This window comes from Salminus brasiliensis, chromosome 17, assembly GCF_030463535.1.
Source record: "Salminus brasiliensis chromosome 17, fSalBra1.hap2, whole genome shotgun sequence".
NCBI lineage: Eukaryota > Metazoa > Chordata > Actinopteri > Characiformes > Bryconidae > Salminus > Salminus brasiliensis.
The window spans coordinates 3014520-3036701 of NC_132894.1; the positions used below are offsets into that span (position 1 = coordinate 3014520).

At 38.2% G+C, this 22182-nt stretch overlaps 4 protein-coding genes across 6 annotated transcripts in view; 2 read left to right on the forward strand and 2 right to left on the reverse strand.

The window, feature by feature from the left end:
• Positions 1-799: 799 nt before the first annotated feature.
• On the reverse strand, positions 800-5168 carry pigx (phosphatidylinositol glycan anchor biosynthesis, class X). Its single transcript, XM_072660006.1, has 6 exons — positions 5048-5168; positions 4228-4309; positions 3952-4084; positions 2865-3066; positions 2390-2496; positions 800-1298 (listed from the first exon to the last, which is right to left on the reverse strand). The coding sequence occupies exons 1-6, from the start codon at positions 5109-5111 to the stop codon at positions 1161-1163; spliced, it is 726 nt and encodes a 241-aa protein (XP_072516107.1). The 5' UTR covers positions 5112-5168; the 3' UTR covers positions 800-1160.
• On the forward strand, positions 4807-9735 carry cep19 (centrosomal protein 19). 2 transcript variants are annotated; one of them, XM_072660008.1, is made up of 3 exons: positions 4807-4867; positions 7324-7495; positions 8662-9735. In XM_072660008.1, the coding sequence occupies exons 2-3, from the start codon at positions 7366-7368 to the stop codon at positions 9018-9020; spliced, it is 489 nt and encodes a 162-aa protein (XP_072516109.1). In that variant the 5' UTR covers positions 4807-4867; positions 7324-7365; the 3' UTR covers positions 9021-9735. The 2 variants fall into 2 exon arrangements, with proteins under 2 accessions (XP_072516109.1, XP_072516108.1); XM_072660007.1 differs by lacking the exon at positions 4807-4867 and adding an exon at positions 5249-5345.
• On the reverse strand, positions 9632-16448 carry ing5a (inhibitor of growth family, member 5a). The gene is made up of 8 exons (XM_072660005.1): positions 16323-16448; positions 14816-14887; positions 14240-14406; positions 14040-14151; positions 13527-13626; positions 13013-13148; positions 12376-12437; positions 9632-12262 (listed from the first exon to the last, which is right to left on the reverse strand). Exons 1-8 carry the CDS (start codon positions 16357-16359, stop codon positions 12223-12225), a joined length of 726 nt encoding a protein of 241 aa, XP_072516106.1. The 5' UTR covers positions 16360-16448; the 3' UTR covers positions 9632-12222.
• A 772-nt stretch (positions 16449-17220) lies between these two features.
• Positions 17221-22182, forward strand: part of impact (impact RWD domain protein) — a 56760-nt gene continuing 51798 nt past the window's right edge. The window contains exons 1-5 of one of the 2 annotated variants that reach the window (XM_072660003.1): positions 17221-17405; positions 17495-17623; positions 18415-18467; positions 20168-20230; positions 21555-21640. In XM_072660003.1, the coding sequence (XP_072516104.1) occupies positions 17364-17405; positions 17495-17623; positions 18415-18467; positions 20168-20230; positions 21555-21640 (373 nt within the window). In that variant the 5' untranslated portion in view covers positions 17221-17363. The remainder of the gene's footprint in view (positions 17406-17494; positions 17624-18414; positions 18468-20167; positions 20231-21554; positions 21641-22182) is intronic. The other variant, XM_072660002.1, reaches the window with a different exon arrangement.

Consider the following 22182-nt stretch of genomic DNA (forward strand, 5'->3'; position numbering starts at 1 on the left):
TAATATTCATAAATATTGTTCAATATTTTGCTAAAATATGTAAAATATAAAAGGCAGTACAGTTAAGAATAGAACAGATTAAGAAAAAATAAGAAATGAAGCAGACAGATGACAGTATATATGTGTGTGTGTGTGTGTGTGTTTTAGAGGGCACACTTTATCAAATTGAGAAAACAATTTATTTAACTGAAGGGACATTTTTTTTTACATCTCAAAATAAAATTTTTCTACCTTGATGCTTTAGGGGCTCCGTAGGAGGAAATTGATCAGGACAGGAGGCTGTTGTGCATATTTTGATTATTTAATCTCAATCAAATCAAGCTTAATTTTATCCACACTTATCTTTATTTAAAACCCGGAGACAAGCGTGCTGTAACCTCACTAACCTTCACTTTTAGTAATGAAATCTTTTTGTTTTTATTTATTTAAATCTGTTTTTTCTTTAATGACAGCATCCATATTACTTATATTTTATATTAAACTACTATATACTTACTTATATTTTATACTATACTATTTTATACTTATTTTTATACTAAAATTTGTCTAAAATGTTATTTCCTATGCTGATAGATGCTGGATGTGCTACAAAAGTTTTACTGCAGTTCTATCAGTTTTAAGGCAATTCTACACCATGCAAATTCTCTTGGCTCACATTATTAAGAAGAAGCATGGTGGACCTTTCTGAAGCTTGGTCAAAATAACACTCAAATATTATTCTATTACCTATGAGGCATTGCGATTTGTTTGTCTGCCCGTTTACACGCTGTTTACAGAGGTCGAGTAGTAGTCCTTTCAGTCCTTTGCAGTGGGAGCTTTATTTAACAATTGCAGTCACATGTAGAAGAAGATAAACAGTTCACACAGCAGACTTTTACTTTGTACAGTGACTCATAAAATAAATTACAAAAATATCTATAAAAACTGTACAGGAATAAAATAAGAAAAATGAGCAGTGGGCCCCCCAATTATTTATAAAAGTCTCCAATGCTGGTACCCAGTACTGTGGATTAAATACTGTCTTTAATTGACTGCCTTCCACCCAAAACAGTCAATTACCCAAAACAGATTTTGGAACTAAACATGTGATTTTGTTTGGTGTGGACCACATGTGACCACATGTAAATATTTTCTGTTTGCTGCCATGTTGTCCTCCAACTTCAAAAGATGCCATGCTTCCAGATACTTCTGAAGAGTAGAGCGCAGCACAGAAGGGTTGCCAGCACTGTTCCTGCACAGACCGGACCAGCCAGGGACAAATCCCCCACTGGAAGCTCTAGACTCACTGAGCCTGATACCTATAACATAAGAACATGTGGTGGGACAGTAGGTGTTAAAGAAAAACATAATAAATATATATATATATATATACACACACACACACACACACAATTATACATATATGGTCAGTGATCTACTGTATGCGTACCTAACTACAAGCACAATGGCATTTGTGCAGTAAAGGGAACATTAATATAATTAATAATAATAATAATAATAATAATTATTATTATTATTATTATTATGCTGTAATTAAAGAAGTTTAAACATAGGAACGGAAACTTTGAAATGTTGAAATGAAGTAAAAAATGTATTTTATAATGTTTACAGCCTGACAGCTTTACAGAAAATGTGTGACCCCAAGAGAGCAGCCAAAGACCACCATGGCTGGAGAACCCCCCTCAGAGCTGGAGGCAGACACCTTAGGAGGAACCTTGTAAGACTCAAAAGGGGGGACCCATCCTCCTCTGATCACAACCACTTATTAATGAATAATTCATGATATAAAGTCACATTAACACTGTCTCACTTCCCTTTTCTATTCTTAAGCATGCGTGTACGGATATGATCACCGATGTGCTGAGCTGCAGTGCTAGTAATAATATTAGTAATGATATCATAATAGTAATAATAGCAGTAATTAGCTATAGGATTCATTCATTTGTTATGTAGTTTTTTGCTAAACAATGTAATACATAAGGACTGTTCTCTTCTAGCTCAGCAGCTGCTGTGTTTAGGTATGTTATAAGCCGACTGTGTATAGCCATGTCTCATGGCCTGTTACACACCTCTGCACCTTATCCTCCCCACACACATTCAGCACTGTGTGAGTGAGTGCTGGGTCTGCGCTGCACTGTCCTGTCAGATTACCGTGTCCAGTGTTTGCTGTATTTATGGTATTTATTGTGTTGTTCTGATTCTATTTTGCACTTCATGTATCTGTACTTCCTTTGCGACAAATGTCAGCTGTAAAAAAAATGCCATACAAATAAACTTCAGTAGATTTGATTTGATAAAATATTAATCCTGCTCAGCGTGAAGCTATTTGTGAGCCCGGCAGAACTGTACTCAGACTCCGTTAGATGGAAATCTGCTTGTTCGCTCATACCTGTAATGTCTGAATCTCCAGCCAGGAGCACAGACTCTGGTTGTGGACAGTGCAAGGAGCTTTAACCACCCTGTGAGGTAGATCAGTGAGTAGTGTTTCTGTTGCACCTGCCTCAAAGAAGAGAGAGAATCATTATTAATACGTTTCAAATGCAGTTATTGAGGCTTTCTTTGTTGGGTCAAGGGACTTTTAAAGTGAAAACCCAACGATTCAGTTGTTGTCGCTGCCTCGCAGTTGCCCGTATAATCATTCAAGGCCAAAACTTCAATCTTAATTAGTCTGAGAACAATGTCTCAGGTATGAAACTGCATATCTGTAAATGTATCATGTAAAGGCATTCGGGGATGTAGCTTTGAGAAGCGTAAATAAACACCTAAACAGGACATATGGGTGCATTCAGCACCACTGACAACTTAATTCTACAGAACTGCTGAAACATCAGTGGAGTTCCATGTTTTGAGCTTTCTATACTCACAGCTTTCTGCACGAAGCAACAGCCTCGGCCTCTCTATGGTAACTCGCTCCCATCCACCTGAACCGGACGGCCTGTGGTACCGACCATGGACAGGAACTGCTGCCTGTAGCATTCCTGCTGCTGGGCTGAGATAGACCAGTGCAGAGAAAGCAGGGGAGACATAGGCTGGATCTTCAAGACTAACAGCTGAATCCAGAAGTACCTATCACACACACACACACACACACACCTTTTAATATGCAAGCTGATTTCATTTTGGTTACTACTCTGAATAATCAAACTTCATACGCATGCACACACGTGTGCTATGCTCTATCTAAGTGCATCCTATCTATTTCTGTATTGTTTACAGCTCAGATGCACTGTTATAAGATTTCAGTTTCGTTTATGACAGACTTTGCAAACTTTTATTTTGAAAAAAAAAACGAAAAAAAAACAAGATGTAGTACATAATAAGAGTCCTGTATAAATCAAAAGAATTTTAACATAGAAAATATTGATAATAAATCTGAAAATAAATATTTGAATCGTCACACCTCTAAAAAGTAGTAGATCTGCAAAGAGACAACAGTAGTTAACTTGCTAGCTTACACAAAATGCAATATAATCAAAATAATTAAAAACACATTCAAGAATGATCATTTAATTCTGAGAGGGACCTCATTAGATTAAAGGAACGTTTCATGAAAAAATCTAATTTACAAAATTTGCTCCTTGCCCCAAGTGTAGTAGATGGACCAACAATATTTGGTGTCTGGAGCTATGAGGCTAATGTAGCTAACCTGTAAAGGATGTCTTGGTCACCCAAGTCTCTTGGTTTATTAAAAAAAAAAAAAAAAGAAAAGAAAATATTACGTAAACTGTGGACAGCAGATATGTGTTGGCCAGCCAATTACAATCAGGGTAATGTACAAATTCTATAAATTTGATTTTTCTGGTTACATTTGGTAATTGAAATGTAACACATTCTAAAGTATACAGGACAATTGAGATATATAATGAGATATATATATATATATATATATATAATTTTACATATTACAGAAAATCTATCAATACAAAAATTATATTATCGTAATTATGTCACCTCTAATCCTGTGTCCTCCTTCAGAGACGCAAGCTGATACTGGTCCATGTAAACTCCGCTGGGCAATCTCTGAACCAGCAGAGTCTTGATGAAATGAGGTGTGGGGTCATGCTTAACCTCATACATCAGCTCTCTGAAGGACAGATGGCAGAACGACATGTCCATAGATATACACACTGATTACATGCTTCCAAAAGCCAGTCATGTTCATCTATAAGTGTGTCCGTACTTACAGTCTTTACAGACCACATTTGTACACACTGACTGCTGTGTTACCTGTGGAATCCTCTTTTTCCGACGTTCACTGACAGGACCACTGATTCCAACCATGAAGGTGCAAAACTACAGATGATCTCATCTAAAATAAATAAATAAATAAATAAATAAATAAATAAATAAATAAATACAGGTAAATTAAAAAGAGTGTAACGAGTTCAGTACAGCCACCTATACACTTCTCACTCTCTCATATAGTATAGTATATATAAATAGTTAATATAGAATTTATATACTTTTTAGAAAATTTCCCCACCCTTACTTACATAACCATGTTTTTTTATTATTATTATGTTATCACCTTACTTTTCTAAATTTTTCTTTTTCAGGCTATATTTTTTCAGGTTAAAGAACAGGGTCGCTTTCTCTTTCCCATCAAAATTCAATCTTGCATATTCTGTTGATATTGGACCAAAACCCAATAATAAAATTTCAATCTCTACCTTTAAAGCCAAAAAACTAGGAATTTGAGTGATCTTTTTCTGTCTCGTCTGCAGCTTAGATGCGACTTTTATTTTGAAAAATGAGCCACCCAGCGCTGTGTAGTACATAATAAAAGTTCTGTATAACTCGAACTAACTTCGACATAGAAATGATCAAAATCTGAATCTTGACCACAAAATCCAAAATCGTCCCATCTGTAAGTATTTGAATCGTTACACTCCTAAAAACTTGTAGATCAGCAAAGAGACGACAGTAGTTAGCTAGCACTATCTATCTAACTGACCAGCTATCAGCACCAGCGCTGGATTAGACAAAGCTAGCGCTGCGTATTTCAGCTCTATTTTCATGAGACGGTCTGTAGAATATTTTTTTTTACCTGTATGTGAGTCTCCGCAAGGGATTAAACAGAAAACAATGAGGGCAAAATATAAAGTTATCATGTTATCATGCTCTGCTCATGCTACGATGCCCTTTCCTCCGCCGTGTGTTTCCGCGTTCCGCCGGACCGGGGCGATAGCGGGCGCTAGTGGAAGCGTCAGCGCTGCAATGCTGCGGGGTTCATATATGAAGAAGAAACAACCGAGCTGCAAGAATAACTCCTTTATTTCTCCTTTTTATTAAAGCATAAACGCAAAGTTTGTGCGCCGGGTTCGCTTAATTGAGGAGAGCTGAAGGTACGTGAGGCTGCAGACTGTACAGCTCTGACGGCTAATGGGAGTTGTAGGCGTTGCCTAGCTACCAGTAGAGACGCGCAGTGTGAGCTGCTGTGAGGGCCGGCTGTGTCTATGAGGGGCTTCTGTCTGCGGGGCTCCTCTGACTGAATTCACCTGTTACTTACATTTCATTGCACCCCTGAGTTAGTAATAGATAGTGTTGCACTTAAAGAGATAAACATTAGGGTTTAGAACTTGTTAAAGTTTGTAAAGACCCTCATAAAATCTAAATACTTGGAAAACCACAGTCATATACAGTATATATAAATATACAAGCTATATAAATACTATATAGTTTATATATATATATCTTCTTCACCCTTACATACATTACTACCTTACATTAAGGTTTAGACCCTCATAAAATCTAAAAACTTAGTAAACCACAGTCATATACAGTATATATAAATATACTATATAAATACTATGTAGTTTCTATAGTATTTATATACTTTCTTTAGCCTTATATATCTTTCTCACCCTTACTTACATTACCATGTTTTTGTTTAATTATGTTCACCTTACTTTTCTAAATTCTGCAGTTTTACAGGCAATTCTTGCTTTTTCAGGCTAAATTTTTTCAGGTTAGAGAATAGAATCACTTTCTCTTTTCCATCAAAATCCAATCTTGTCTTTTCTGCTGGTACTGGACCAAAACCCAGTATTAAAATTACAATCTCTACCGTTAAAGTCCAAAAACTAGGAATTTGAGTGCATACATCTTTTTTTCTGTATCGTCTGCAGGATAGTAATGGATAGTATCCCTCTTAAAGAGATAAACATTAGTGTTTAGAACTTGTTAAAGTTTGTAAAGTTTATAAAGACCCTCATAAAATATAAAAACGTGGTAAACCACAGTCATATATAGTATATATAAATAATTTATATAGTATTTATATACTTTTTTAGAAAACTTCCTCACCCTTACTTACATTACCATGTTTTTGTTTAATTATGTTCACCTTACTTTTCTAAATTCTGCAGTTTTACAAGCAGTTCTTGTTTTTATTTTTCAGGTTAGAGAATAGAATTAGTTTCTCTTTTCTTGCATTTTCTGCTGATACTGGATCGAAACCCAGTATTAAAATTACAATCTCTACCGTTAAAGCCCAAAAACTAGGAATTTGAGTGCATACATCTTTTTCTGTATCACCTGTAGGATAGTAATGGATAGTATCCCACTTAAACATTAGGGTTTAGAATTTGTTGAAAAGTTTGTAAAGACCCTTATAAAATATGAAAACTTAGTAAACCACATTCATATACAGTATATATAAATATACTATATAAATACAATGTAGTTTCTATAGTATTTATATACTTTCTTTAGCCTTATTAAAATTACAATCTCTACCGTTAAAGTCCAAAAACTAGGAATTTGAGTGCATACATCTTTTTTTCTGTATCGTCTGCAGGATAGTAATGGATAGTATCCTACTTAAAGAGATAAACATTAGTGTTTAGAATTTGTTGAGTTTGTAAAGTTTATAAAGAACCTCATAAAATGTAAACATGTATAGAAACACTTTAAGACACTATCAGCTGTCTATAATGCTGTATTATACTTCTGTAATCGTCTAGCTAGAGCTGGGCAATATGACGATATTTTATTGTATCATGATAAATTTTTTATTTTTATCTTGATAGGCAATATACTTATTGATGATATTGTTAGAGCTTAATAAACACTGATCAGCTGCAGGTTTCATTACTAACAGTGTAATTAGACTGGGTTCATTAGATGAAGAGCAGCAGATGTTAATAGAGTATAAATCACTGTATTCAGTTTAGGAGAGGATCTGAATAGTAGTTTATAAGAATCTGATACTGATGATTTTAGTATGTGATTACATGTATCGTGATATAATATTTTTTACCATGTCGTCCGGTTAGTATTACCTCACGTCCCTTAAAAATAACACCTTCTTTCCTCTTACAGGTAACATCACTGTTCCCGAGGGAAGAGTTCAGATGATACATTATGTCTGTAAAGGCGAAGAAGTGTGGGGTGACGTTTGCGCCCCCTTCGATTATTGTCATATATGAAAATGAAGCTACGAAAAAGATCCGGAAACGAGTGATACCAGTGAGGAACTTCTCACAGTTTTCAGGTTTGTTGTTTAAACTGAACCCCTGCTGTTAGTGTATCCCCTGCTGTAACACACCCATTTTAACTCAGGGAGGGCTTGTTAATCCATTTAAATAAATAAATATATATATATATATTTGCATTACACTAACAATGTAGCTTGGCTGATGCTCTAAACCAGGGTACATTTGAATCACATTAAACGAGAAGGAGAATTTAGTGTTAGGACTCTTGCCCAACGTTGCTATTTGCTTCTCTAAGGTTTAAAGGAAATTCGAGGAGTATACAGGGGGCTCAGAGTGGTTTAGGTGGTCTGATATGCTTCCACTATGGCCCAGGGGCCGCAAGTTCGAATCCTGAACCATGGTGCTTTGCCATCAGTGGTTGGAGTCTGAGAGAGCACAATTGGCAGTGCTCTTTTCCTTTCTCACGCTTAAGCAATTGTGGCTAGTGGCTAGCTAGTGTGGCAGAGCCAGGGACCCGGCCCCTTCCTCAGAGCGTGTTGGCTGCCTGAAAAGAAGCAATGGCTGGTTTTGCATGTATCATATGTTAAGTCCTTATCCTCCTACGAAGGGGTGAGTAGGTACTAATTTATTTAATTAACTAATTTATTCATTAAAAAAAAGAACATTCAGAATAATTAAATGGTTAAAATGTAAATAAAGTCATTTAGAGTTTTAGGCAGCAATTAGTCAAGTCAAGTCAGATTTATTTGCATAGCTTTTTATAACTGTTGTCGTCACAAAGCAGCTTTACATAATTAGTAATTAATAAAAGACAGAGACAAAAAAAGCTAAAAATAACGTAAGACATGAAGGATCAAAGACCCCCAGTGAGTCCCAACGGAGACAGTGGCAAGGAGAACCTCCCTCAGAGCTGGAGGAAGAAACCTTGGGAGGAACCAAGACTCACAAGGGGGACTCGACCCATCCTCCTCTGATCAGAACTATTTATTAATTATTGATAAAAAAAATTACCAAACCAGATACAGCAGATAGTTAATAGTGGTGATATTAATATTAATAGTCCATTTAGGTTTTATCATGGTCATTAGACAGGTAACAGTGGTATGAGGGTGTGCAGCTGGTCTGTTATGGGTGGTGGTGGGTGGGGGGTCTGATGGTCGGAAAAAACATTATTTCACACTATTTTACCATCTCCAACGTTCCTTTTCTCTTCCTCCACCAGACTGCAGCAGGGCAGCGGAGAGACTGAAGCACCATGCCCGTCACAGCACCTACCTGGAGTCTGTTCCTTTGGCACAGCTGGAGAGACTACACCTGGTCCTTCGTGACCACCTGCGGGGTCTCACCGTGGAGGAGAGTCTATCTGCACAGCGGGGCCCTGACTCACGTGAAGAAGACCTCAACAAGCTCAACGACGAAGAGCTGAACCGGAGGAAGGCCCAGATGGACGTTCTCTTTGAACGTAACCGCCGCCACAAGGATGATCCGGACTTTGTGTACGACCTCGAGATTGAATTTCCCCAAAACAGCGTACGAGAAACCTGTAGCTGGGATGAGGACCAGTCAGATGACGAGTTTTAACGGACCACAGACCCACCTGGACATTGTACTGTATGTAAAGTCCACATTGTCTACACTTACTCACAGGAGCCTTTTAGGCTTACATTACAGTCACCGACGTGAGCTAGCTTCAGCATGGGCATTGTTGCCATGGTAACTTAGATAACCAGTCTGTACAACTGCGGTAAGCATCTCAGAAAGCACAGCAGCAAGCCCAACCTTGAGGAGGGTGACCTACAGCAGCAGAAGGCCACATCGGGTTCCTCCTCGGTCAGCCAAGACCAGAAAGCTGAGGCTGCAGTGGCTCAGCACAGGCTCACCTGCACTGGCCAGTTGAAGACTGGAGAGATGCAGCTTTCTCTGATGGATCTTGATTTCTACAAAGGCTTACAGATGGTGGGGTCAGAATTTGGTGTTGACAGCATGAATCCACAAACCCAACCCAACCACCCTGTAACACCCCCATTTCAGCTCATTCTAATTGTTCTGGGGCCAGTTTCCCAAAGTGTGATGCTTGCCCGACCATTTAAGAGTCATCCATGTGCTAAAATGCTTGAGGAGGGTCAAAGCCAACCGATACGAGCCCAATCTGGACATTTGCACGTCACATTTGAAAAACGACACTAGACACCTTGCAGGAATATTGCTAAATATTTATTTTTTTTGGTTTTTAAGAAAATCTGTACTGAACGACTAGCCCACATAACAAGGAACATCAATAAAATTTATGAAATCATTTCACAGTAGATGTTTGGTTCTCAGCAGAACGTCCATGTTGTGATGAACCAGAAGAAAACAGCAAAGGAACAGTGCTGATTGTCATACGTTATGTCTGTCTATCTACCAGCTGATTGAAGGATACGTTTTGGAAAAGACGGCTTCAGTAATATGGTTGTGTACGGTTGGAAGGAGAGCCATGCAGGACCAGCAGTAATGCAGTACAATATAAATGTAATTCCACAATTATCACAATAAAATCATCAGGCATTACAAGGTAATACAACAGCAGTGTAGCGTACATCAGTGCTAACACCACCTAATCTCACTTTGGTAGATCCACTGGTATGTCTGTGCTTCATTTTTTTTTTTACGTTACAGCGACTGGTCACAAATGGCATGAGATTCCTGTTCTCCTGGATCCCACCAAAGGCTTGAGACCACTTTGCTAAGAATTCCTGCTAAAATCATCATTCATAGAAGTCATAAAGCATCTCAGAATAGTAGTAGTGATCCAAGATCAGTGGTCATAGCTCTACATACACTCCTAAAAAAAACCTGACCTGGTTTACACCTGGTCACTTCATGTATCCTGAAGATCAGGATGGTATCTGGATCAGGCTGGGCCACATTAATCCGCAGGTTGAGACTTGAGACACATCTGAGGCTCATTTGTACCAGATACTAATCCCATCACTCAGACCACTTCAGGAGGAGGTCCGAAATGCATTTGCATGTTCCGTCCCACACGGTGATTGGATTTCAGTCCGATTAATCAGAGACTTTGGGAGGATTTGACGACCCAGTGTAAATGCATGTGGCTAAAAGCTTATCAGGATGCAATCCAGATACTGGTCACATGAAGTGACCAGGTGTAAACAGGGTCAAGGTTTTTTTTTTTTTTTTTTGGAGTGATGCCACAGAAGAACCACTTTTTAAATTTTGTTTTGAGAGAAAAATGGCTCTTCTATAGAATCGTTTAATATATTTTTAAGAAATTACATAAATCGTCAGGGAAATACCTCACTCTGTGTGTCTAAGTTGACCTACACTATATGGACAAAAGTTTTGGGACACCTGCTCATTCATTGGGTCTTCTGAAATCAAGGCTATTAAAGAGAAAGAAATTATCCTGTCTCTACTGTCAAGGGAAGAAGACTTTTTCCCTATTAGATTTTTGAAAAGGGCTGCTGTGAGGATTTGATTGCATTCAGCCACTAGAACATTAATGAGGTTTGGATGTTTGAGGATTACTGCCCCACATCATCTCCAACATACTAGATGGAGCACCATCATCATTCCAGAGAACACAGTTCTTCCACTGCTCCACAGCTCAATGCTGGAAGGGGGCTTTATACTCCTCAAGCCCACGCCTGGCAATAGGTCCATACTGATCTGCTCTAGAGAGTCCTAATCTATTGGCAGTACTTCCCTACAGTGACTAGACAAGCTGTGCATATGTGTGTGTGTTGTGTGCATTAGCACATCTGTGTCAGCAACGGATGTAACTTAAAGCAGCTGAATGTATCCATTACAAGGGGTGTCCACAAACTTTTGGACATATAGTGTACTTCAAATCCAACACCAGAAAACACCACATGAATGACCACAGATTCTCCGTCTTTGGCGTTTTAGGTTTGGTCCTCAGCTTCATTGAAGACCACCTTACCAATCACATCCGGGCAGCCAATCAGTCACTAGGCCCACTCTGAGACACCGAGCCGAATACAGGCCTTGCTCGTGGTGCGAAACAGAATCAATCAATCAATCAATCATTCTACTGAAAGTGCATCGAAGCTGCTAGAGAAGGTGGCAGATACTGCCAAAACATCATTATTACTATTAATATACATTCAGAGATGGAGACAAAGGCTTATAAGTTAGCAAAATGTCATGTATCATGAGCTGCTGTTCATCTGGACGGAGTTACAGAAGTAGTCACTTCATAGTGCAAGTATTTTTTTTCTTTAAAAAACAACAAACAAACAAACAAACAAAAAACTACTAAAATAATAAATCCTACATCCAGCAGTACAGCTGCACTTGGCATCTTTGACATTTCCTTAAACTAAACGCGAGACCTCAGTCTTGCTGTGAATATTCTGTGCAGCAGTAATAACACAAACGTAAATATGTCAAATAAAAGTAATAGAGTAATAATTTTGGTGCTTGGAGTTCATATAGCAAGAAAGCCTACACTACATTTTCAGTAGAAGGGGATATACATATAAGATAAGCTTTCACTTCTCATCATAAATCTCGACATAAAATTAAATGCATAAAATAGATGCGGGATTACTTGCAGCACAAGAATAAATCAGCTTTTGAATTAACAAAATTGACACGTTTCAAGTACATCAAAAAAATAAATTGTTTTGTTGTGACCCTCTTTTCCTTTATCATAATCATATAGAAAGTATAATATATATACTGTACATATCCTATTTTACCACATAGACAAAATACATTTATATACTTATGTATAAAAGTAAGAGATTTGGAAATCTTATTTTTTCTTCCGATCCTGGGTGCACCGCGGACAAAACCTAGACAATAAAAAACAGATTAGTGTCAATGTATAGATATCTTATTAAATCCATGACTTTCTGTTCTCTTTTGCACCAGTGCAAACTGCATATTCAGAATATGAATGACCTACCATTTCCCTTTGGGTTTTGTTGTGAGATCCACACAAGCGAAGTGAAACCACTCAATGGGACACTGTTCACAAAAGGGAAGGAAGTAAATGATATGTTATTTAGATGCCACCAAGTAGCGCAATATGCTTTAAGGCCCTTTTACACAGGATATTAACATGCGATCCAATCACAGATTACTGCCAAAACGCATAGCTGTTTACACCTGCCGTTTTAAACATGTCTTTTGTGACTGCTTGTGACCTGATTTCTCGCATTTCACACACACACACACACACACACACACACACACACACACACACACACACACACACACACACACACACTTCCCATTTAGCCCAACTTATGAATTAACTGAGAGAGTATTTATGTATTGTCCAGCTGGTGCAGTGACACGGCTGATGAGGGTGGGGCTTTGCTGTCTGGGACAGTGTCATTGAGACAATACAAAAAAATAATGTGGTCATATGCATCTCTGACCACCTTTGTTTGAGTGATCAGATTATTGACGCTTCTTTGACCCAAGTGCTGGTCACTTACGATTAGATTACCCAGGATGCATGTTAATGCCAGGAGGCCTTAGAGTTTTTCTTTCCAGCATTAAACAAAAAGAAAGAAGTAGTTATGCACTACTCTTACATCTGGGTTGTCACAGCCGATCATTTCTCCATACGACACTTGGTGGCACAAACAGTATGTGGGCTCATTGGGATCCACTGGCATGTCGAGGACATCTGACGGGTGAACCGGTAGGAGAGACTCTGAGAATTCAGGGCTGAGAAAAGAAGAAGAAACAAAAATCTTAAGGATGTAGAGAATGTTGGACTGTGTTCCTTATTTCTAAATCTGTGTTAAACCTTTATGTAAAGTAATAAAGGTAGAGAGAGAGGTAGTTGTGTGATGCTATCTCTCTCTTTATCATTTAACAATGCTTTGGGGAACCTTGCCCTGTGTAATGTATAACTAAAGCCCTGTACAGTTCCGACACTTTCACACAATATAAATTTTTATATATATTCTTAACCTTAAAATGGAAACTGCAACTTGGGCCTGAAACTGTGCACCAGTATAACATCTAGTTATTAAGATAAACTAAATATAAATATAATGTTTTTTGTTATAAATATATTTTTTTCTTCTTCAGAATTTTAACCTGTTTTTCATTTTCTTCTTTCGGGGTGAGTCATCGTCTGAGCATTTTCTTCCTCTGCCTTTGGGTCCGCGCTTTTCCTTAAGCCCTCGCCCACCTCCTTCTGTTTGGAAAAAAGAAAGAAAGAAAAAAAAAAAAAAAAAAAAAAAAAAAAAAAAACACAAAACATTTGTTATGCTTTGTTAAAAGTAATCAGTGGAAGTAATCTTTTAAAATCAAAGCTCCTAGACAATATCAGACTGAGATAAAATGAGAGCCTGCTCGTCTAACCCAATGCCAAAAATTTCAGCTACCTAGTCATTTGTGGTAACAGAACTGCATGCCAGTATGATTTCATACAGAAATGAAACGGCTAAGCATCTCTAAAGTCTGGCTTTAGAGAAAAGTGCCTTTCATGGAAGGATTCTTAATGCTGAAACTAGGACAGCTGATCCTAGTTTGTGCAATTAGTCATCCGACATGTCCATTCCACAACATCTCCTAGAAAGCAGGTGGTTGTACCAACTACTAGCTTACTTTTCAGTGCTCTACTGTCTGGACTCTCATAGCCACCAACATCCAGCTTCTCCTTTAGCTCATTCTCAAAGCGCGCCAGGTCTGCGTCCAGTCTCCGGATGTGCTTGTCAACCTAGAAAGCATCAGCATTTCTTAAAATATAATAAAGTATAGCTGCTGCTTTGGAAAACAAACAAAAAAATCAGTATGCGGTCACTCACCATTTCATATGTCTGCATAGCAAGCTGCACTTTGTCATCGCTGTATTCTTTACATTTGCTGTAGGCGCTCTGGATCTTCTGCAGGTGCTCCACCCTCTGCTCGGATGCCAGGTTCCGTACATTTGTGATGTACTCTTCTGCAAGCTTATCAATCTCTCCCTTCTTTTCTAACATATTGGAGGAAGAACAACACGCTCAAATACTGTATCTTTGTCAGTTTGCTGAATATTAGATTGGTTAACGTGTGAAAATTGAGTATGAGCAGATGGGGGATTAGGTGTACCAGGAATGCAGACTTTCTAGAGATACTAATAGCCTAGAGGTTAAAGGGTCAGACAGATATAGCCTGTTGCAACTGCCTAGATTGTCCTAAATATTGAGCATCTAATTAAAAGAATATACATTGTTGCCCCTTCATAAAGCTTTTACTGAGGCACAATACAGGGAAGAACTTGGGAAGAACTTGGGAAGAACTTGGGAAGAACTTGGGAAGAACTTGGGAAGAACTTGGGAAGCTTGCAGCTAAGCTGCCAGCAGAACTGACTATGACTGAGCACCTCAGGACTTGAGACTTACCTTCAGTCCTGTTATCCAGCTCCCGCATGAGGGTGAAGTTTCTCTGAAGTTCACATGGCAAATTTTCAATGCCTGAAGAGAAGAAATAGAGCGTAGTTTAATTTAAAATACATAATAAAGGCCCAACGATCATGCAAGTCACATGACAACACCTACATAGCATAGCAAACAAACAAAGCCGGGTAGTAACTAATTACATTTATCCATTCGCACAAACTCAAACACAATTGTGTTGGATTTGTACTTCTAATCAAGTATATTTGTGACAACAGAGCTTTACTTAGATCATCTTAGACAGTAGTATTTAGTTACTAATCACTTTTTCTGCTGAATTTCAATATTAAACGAAATGCAATACATCGTCACCACCATCTGATGGCTGAGGTACACCGTTTTACTTTGGACCTAAAATAGAAGACTGGGTCCAGCCGACCTCACTTTTATACTGACCATTGCTGGGGTGTCCTAAAAAGTACATGTAACTGTAGTTCCTTAATGTTACTCAAGTCATTTTTAGGTACTTCTTACAGCCTTCTTTGGGTTCTTCTACTCATTTTCCCAGCCAGCATGCTCATGTGGAGCTCACATGGGTGGAAAGTGGGCAAGGTGGGTTCCAGGTGGGTTCCAGGTGGGTTCCAGGTGGGCATGGGCTCTGCGTAGGTTTGTACCCGCGTTGTTACTGGGACCCATTTGGGCTTCCCATCATTACAGCTCACCCTAATCTCACAGGGGTCCCATTTAGGCCTCATGTGCAGTGTACAACCCAGATGGTACCCATGTTTAAACCCTCCTGGTCCCATCACTGACCCTGGTGGGCATCCATATGTGGGGACACCATGGAAGCCATGGGCAAAACTAACTGACACTTTCTTAATTCTAATGTCACTGAAATGGTTTTGGAAATATGATCCATAACAAATCAGTACTTTTACTTGGGTGTAGGTTTAAGACCCTGTACCTGCAAATAAAGCCCAATTTCTCATACTTTCCAGACTGATTTAGCTAGCTAGCCTTCTTTTATTATAACAGTCACTAGTTAGATAGCTAGATAACTCTCACACAGTCCTTATACACTGTGATTTAACACAGCCTGCACATGCCTTTATTTACTAGAGCTAATTAGCCAGCTATCTACAGCTAACCTAGACCGGCCTATGCTAACGCGGCTAAAGCTAAACTAGCAGTTCAAACCCCACAGTGTCAAATTAATCACTTTAGACTTTCAGAATTAACTAATAATACAATCTGTAGACATAGCTATCTAGATGTGATCCGAATTTGCCGGTCAGTGATGTAAAAGCTGGGGAAATATCCAGAAACTTCAGACCGTCTCCCTGTTTTCGCACTACGACTTTAGCCGAGATTAGCTTAGCCGCCATTAGCTAAGCTAAGCTAAGCTAAGCTAGCTACCTCGGTTCTCTCGCTGGGCCGCGCAGCCCAGACATTTAGCTAAAGAATGAACCATTTCTAATCAATCCGTGCCTTTTAAGCCCGAGCTCGTACTTACTGTCAAGGTAGTGTTCGAGGTAAATAGCTGTCGCCATTATTTCCAACCTTTAAACGGATAGATTTGGTAGATTCAATGTTTTTCCACCTCAACGCATGAACTAGAACAACATTGGCATCTCATTAATAATTCATGACCCGTCTGACTCCCATTGGCTGAGACGGTGAGGTTTTGCATACCATCATCTGATTGGATAGTTTTGGGGTTTGGCTTATTACTTTATTTTAAATTATTATTATTACGTGAAACATAAATGACTATCAAATATAAATGCATTTATATAATACAAAATATATAAAGATAAAAATACATGTAATTAAACATATAAATATATATATTAAATAGGTAAATAAATGATTACATGATACTAAACCCACATATAGTCCTATATAACATGAGTATATGAACATGAGTATATGAGAAATTACAGGCATGGGAAAGGCGTATTAATAATGTTTGTATTTAACATATAACATTTATGGGTTATGTCGTGTTATGATATTATGTGCTTATGATAAGCCCTTACAACATTTTAGGTGGTTTCAAAATCAGTGAAAACATAACATGTGCACAAAACATCGATTTTACTGCATATCTGTTGGTTATAATGCAATATGTATGCATTTAAGGCTTGTCTAAATCACATGCAGTGCATTAAATGTAGCCAAACTCAAGGCATGGGGGTGTCGAATGTGCTTATTTACGATGCAAGTAAATAAATAAATAAATATTGAAAAATATATTTAATGTATATAAAATAACATCAATAAAAATAATAATTTATAACGTTAGCTTTCCTTTAATCGTAATTTATCCTTTAATCATGACCATGTGACAGAGCTCATGTTTGACCCCGGAAATAGTCTCCAGTGTCAGCTCTGCAGCATGCACAGAGAAAGTAAGGGTTTAGTGTGTGTGTGTGTGTGTGTGTGTGAGAGAGTGTGTGTGTGTGTGTGAGAGTGTGTGTTTGGTGTGTGTTTAGTGTTGACAGAAGGCACGGCACTGTCAGCGGATTCATTCACAGCAATGTGACAGAAATAAATGGACACACGCGTGGAGAACTCGAGTGATCTGCAGACTCAGGTGAGCTCCAGACTCAGGTGAGACTCGTGTCTGAAAGAAGAGGGGTGAGAAGTTGCTGATTGTGTTTTGCTGGTGTGAATTTCCCACAGATCGAAGAGATCGAAGCTCTTTCCTCCATATATGGCGATGAGTGGTGTGTGATTGATGAGGCATCGAGAATATTCTGCATCAAAATATCAGATGATATTTATGAGCCCAAATGGTCTGCTTGTTTGCAGGTTTGTGGATTATATGTTTTGTAATTATTGTTACTATTAGTAGTAACAGTAATAATATTTGTATTATTATTATTATTGATAATAATAATATTTGTATTATTATTATTATTGATAATAATAATAATAATCATAACCATCATCAGTAATCATAATAACGTGACATAACATAATAATGATAGTAGTAGAGGTAGTAGTACTTTATTATTATTGTTGTCGTTGTTGTGTTATTATTATTTGCAGTTGAAATAGTTATTATTATATAATATGACTTATTATATTATATAACTGTTATTGTAATATGACTTATATATAATAGTTATATTGTGATACTCATTATTATTTGTAGTAGTAGTAATAATAGTTGTATTATTATTATTATATTATATGACTGTTAGTATAATATCACTGTTATATATAATAGTTATGTTATTATGATCATCATCTATTATTATTATTATTATTATTATTATTATGTTTGTTTATTGTAGTGGCTAATCCAAAAACCACTAAATAAAGCCACTCATGATGCATTTTCCAAACATGTAAAAAAAAAAATCAAATTTTTCTTTGTATTGGTAATTTTCTTTTTTTGATCATGTAATTTTAAAAGTCATTTTGTTTAACCTCAGGTGAGGCCTGTGTTCTTTGAAAGTGCCTGAATGGGGGGTGTGGCCTGAACAAAACATCCTAAATATAATTCTAAAATATAAAAATCATGAATGATGTACATTTTGTATTATTAGTTGTTATAAACTTATTATAAAAAATAATTGTTCTTTTTTTTGTGTAAGATCATACTCCCAGAAGACTACCCGAGCTCAGCACCTCCAATATACCAGATAAAGTAAGTGCTGTGTGTTTGTATGAGAGGATGTTTAATTTGCTTTAGAAGTTCTTGCACACAGGAGTTCTAGCAGTGATCACTGAGAGCTAAGCGAAGGAACAGGTGATATAAAGCTCGACAAGTAAAGACACACACAGGACATAAAACATTTCACTCCTGTGTGACGTTGCAGAAGACCCTGAGAGACCCTCATTTTTCCTGAGGTGTTATTAGATGAGGATGAAAGTGCAAGCGACAGACACATTTACAAACACAGTGCGCTGACAGTCACAGCTGGAGAGAATAGGGGCGCGGTCTGTGTGTGAGAGTGGACTGTGGCTCGAGATGCATTAACCCGGCCTGTGTGACCTTGGCCACCAGTCTTAATGCACTGGGGAAAAAGGTGTGGGTGAAGCGACTCTGCACTGATTTAGTGTGACAATAAGAAGGGACACTAATATATTTGGCTCCACACAGAAGCCCTGTTTGCTGCTGTAGTTTGGTGCAGGTGTTTGTCTTGTTTCTTTGCTCAAATTGAACCTAAATAGACAAAAGGCAAAAATAATAATAATAATAATAATAATAATAATAATACTGTTACTGTCGTAGTATGAGTACAGTTGGTGAGTGCTTTTTAAGTGCTCATGATTTCCACTTGGGATGCACCGATACAACTTTTCCTTACTGAGACCGGTACCAGATTTTCAAGTATATACTGATACAGACTCTGACTTAAATAGTGGATAGACGACTATAAATCCCAATATTTCAAGTTTTACTTTTTTATATCTGACCCCAAATAAGATCTAATATAACATTTACGTGTTATGTTGGATATTTGATGTGCTTATGATAAGCCCTTACAACATTTTAAGTAGTTTCAGAATGTGAAACGCAATCAGTGTGCATAAAACATTTATTTTATTATCGATCTATTGATTATAATGCAAAATGCATGCATGTTAAGGCTTTAAAGCTTTCCTAAATCACATACAGTGCATTAAATGTAGCCAAACTCAAGTAAATATATACTCTAAATATATATACTGTATGTATGTATGTATGTATGTATGTGTGTGTGTGTATGTATAAATATATATATATAACGTTTCCAGGGCATACTTGAATTATGCGGCCACCAGCCCCCCCCCCAGGAGCACCAAGATATCATGATAAAATATATCTTTTTTTAAAATAACATTAATAAAACAAAAATAACATACTTAAACAAAGTAGTATTACACAGGTAAAGCAGATCTCATATTAATTTATTTTCATAGTTGGCACACTAATACTAGGTTAATCAATTTCAGATGTTGCCACTGTTGCCCAAATGCAGATATGCGCCACTTGGGTGGCTGATAAAGGCCCGGGCGCTTCAGCGTATTGCGCAATATCTCTCTCTCCCTAAGAACTGATGAAGCATCTGGTGCTGAGGTGGCGATAAGGAAGCGGCCCCCAAATGAAAATCTGCGTAGGGTCCCATAAAGGCTTGGGCCGGCCCTGGTACTGTGTGTAGGATACGGTATCAGTATTGGTGCAACACTAATTTCAACAATATGCACAGAAAAGCATACTCAGACATACTGTGATGTAATTGGCAACTTTTATGACACACGCTCCGTCACCCAGTTGCTCAGCTGTAGTTTCAACACTGCTAACACATGAACATGTTAACAGCCCTGACAGTAACACGTCTGTTTGTTTGCTTTCTATCCCAGTGCAGGATGGCTACGAGGACCCGACAGAGTCAGACTCTCAAACAGCCTGGAGGAACTCTATCTGTAAGCAGCTCTTCCAGCTTTCCCTCTAAACCAGTATCCACCTACATGTACATTTACAGCATTTGTCTGACGCTCTTACATGTGTATCATGCTACACAGGTAGGAGAGTTAGGAGTCTTGCCCAAGGACACTTGTTAGTGTAGTATGGGGAACTGAACCCTAGATTGTCATGGGAAAGGCAGTGTGTAAGCCAAGTTAGATGCCACCAAGACGCATTGGTTATGGTGGCTTTCTGAATATATAAGAGTATATATATATATATTATATATATTTATATATATATATATATTTTTTATATATATTTATTATTGTTATTATTTATTATTATTCATAATTGCTCTTTGGGTGTAACTGGGAACCTGAGATCTCAATTTCGTTCCACCCCATGTACCACACGTGATGCGAATGACAATAAAGTCTCCTTGACTCCTTGAATCCTTGAATCGCTCGCGCACTTCAGTGGATGTGATTTGAGGATTTGAGACTGGAGTGAATAATAAATATTACATTCAATTAAATTTTAAGTACTTTTATACACATATATATAATAATACGTATATACTAGTAAATGGTCACCCAGCCCGACCTGCTGGAAGATTGCCCGCTGAGGTTCCCATCTACCTGCATCAGACCGGCTGCCACCTACCAGTCCCACCCACCACCGCCCATAGCAGACCAGCGGCACACCCTCCTACCGCTGCTACCTATTTAATGACCATGTTAAAACCTAAATGGACTCGTAACTATCTGCACTATTAATATTAATATCACCACTATTAACTATCTGATGTATCTGGTTTGGTCATTTTTATCAATGATTTATAAATAGTTCTGACCAGAGGAGGGTGGGTTGGCTCCCCCTTGTGAGTCTTGGTTCCTCCCAAGGTTTCTTCCTCCAGTTAAGAAATCCAGAGTGAGATCACAGGGTGATCTATGCTGCAGCACTCCTGGAGCAGAGAGGGTTAAGGCCTTTGCTCAAACACCCAACTGTGGCAGCTTAGTGAACTTGGGTATTGAACCCACAACCTTATACCTTGAACTCATCTAAATCCCAATCCTAACTCCAGTGTCACAAATTGCACATTATACACAGTGTCTGGTCCACTCGTGACACCAGCACAACGCACACCAACACACTACTGCCATGTCCTGCTCTGTGGTGGTCCTTTGCGGTCCTGGCCATTGAAGAACAGGGTGAAGTGTCTGTAGCTACTGTGATGTTGCCCAACTACCGGAGTGAGCATCTGTACAGTGACGTGTGTGTATGGTTTTTATACAGCGCAGATGCATAATTTGTTGTATTATTGATGTCGTACCATTACAGGGAAAATGTTGGAGAGAGCATCCTTTACCTCTGGGTGGAGAAGATCCGAGAATTCCTAATGGAGCGGTCGCAGTGTACAAACACAGGTAAAAGCTCAGTCACAGTGTGCATGATTATGCACCGGGGCTATTTGCAGAGCGAGATTGCTCTTCGCCACGGGCACCAAACAGCCTAGTTGAGTAATCGGCGTCCCCTTTCTGATTCATTCAGGTGTGTAGCGCCATTGTAGAGCTTCTGCCACAGCGGCAGCCGATTATGAGGAAACAGAGCCGATGAGATTATGAATGTCTTCTGTCTCATATTTCGTATATATGGAGATGAATATTTTAACACAGTAAATCAATCCTGAAGTGAAGTTATCTGTTCTGTTGCCACTGAGGATATTATTATTCTGCAACTCACCGGATTCGCTTGTCATGACTGATGATGCTTTGAGGAGCAACTCATTTATCAGGGAGTTGCAGGCTTGGTGCTTGTTGGGGCCGCGTTGAGCTGCTGTCTCAGTGATTGAGGAAGGAAGGTTTCTGAGACTGCAGTTCCGGTGTTTTTTTTTTTTTTATCCTTTTATTGTCATGCAGTAAAACATAGTCATGTGAAAAAGTGAGGACACCCCATGAAAACTATATTT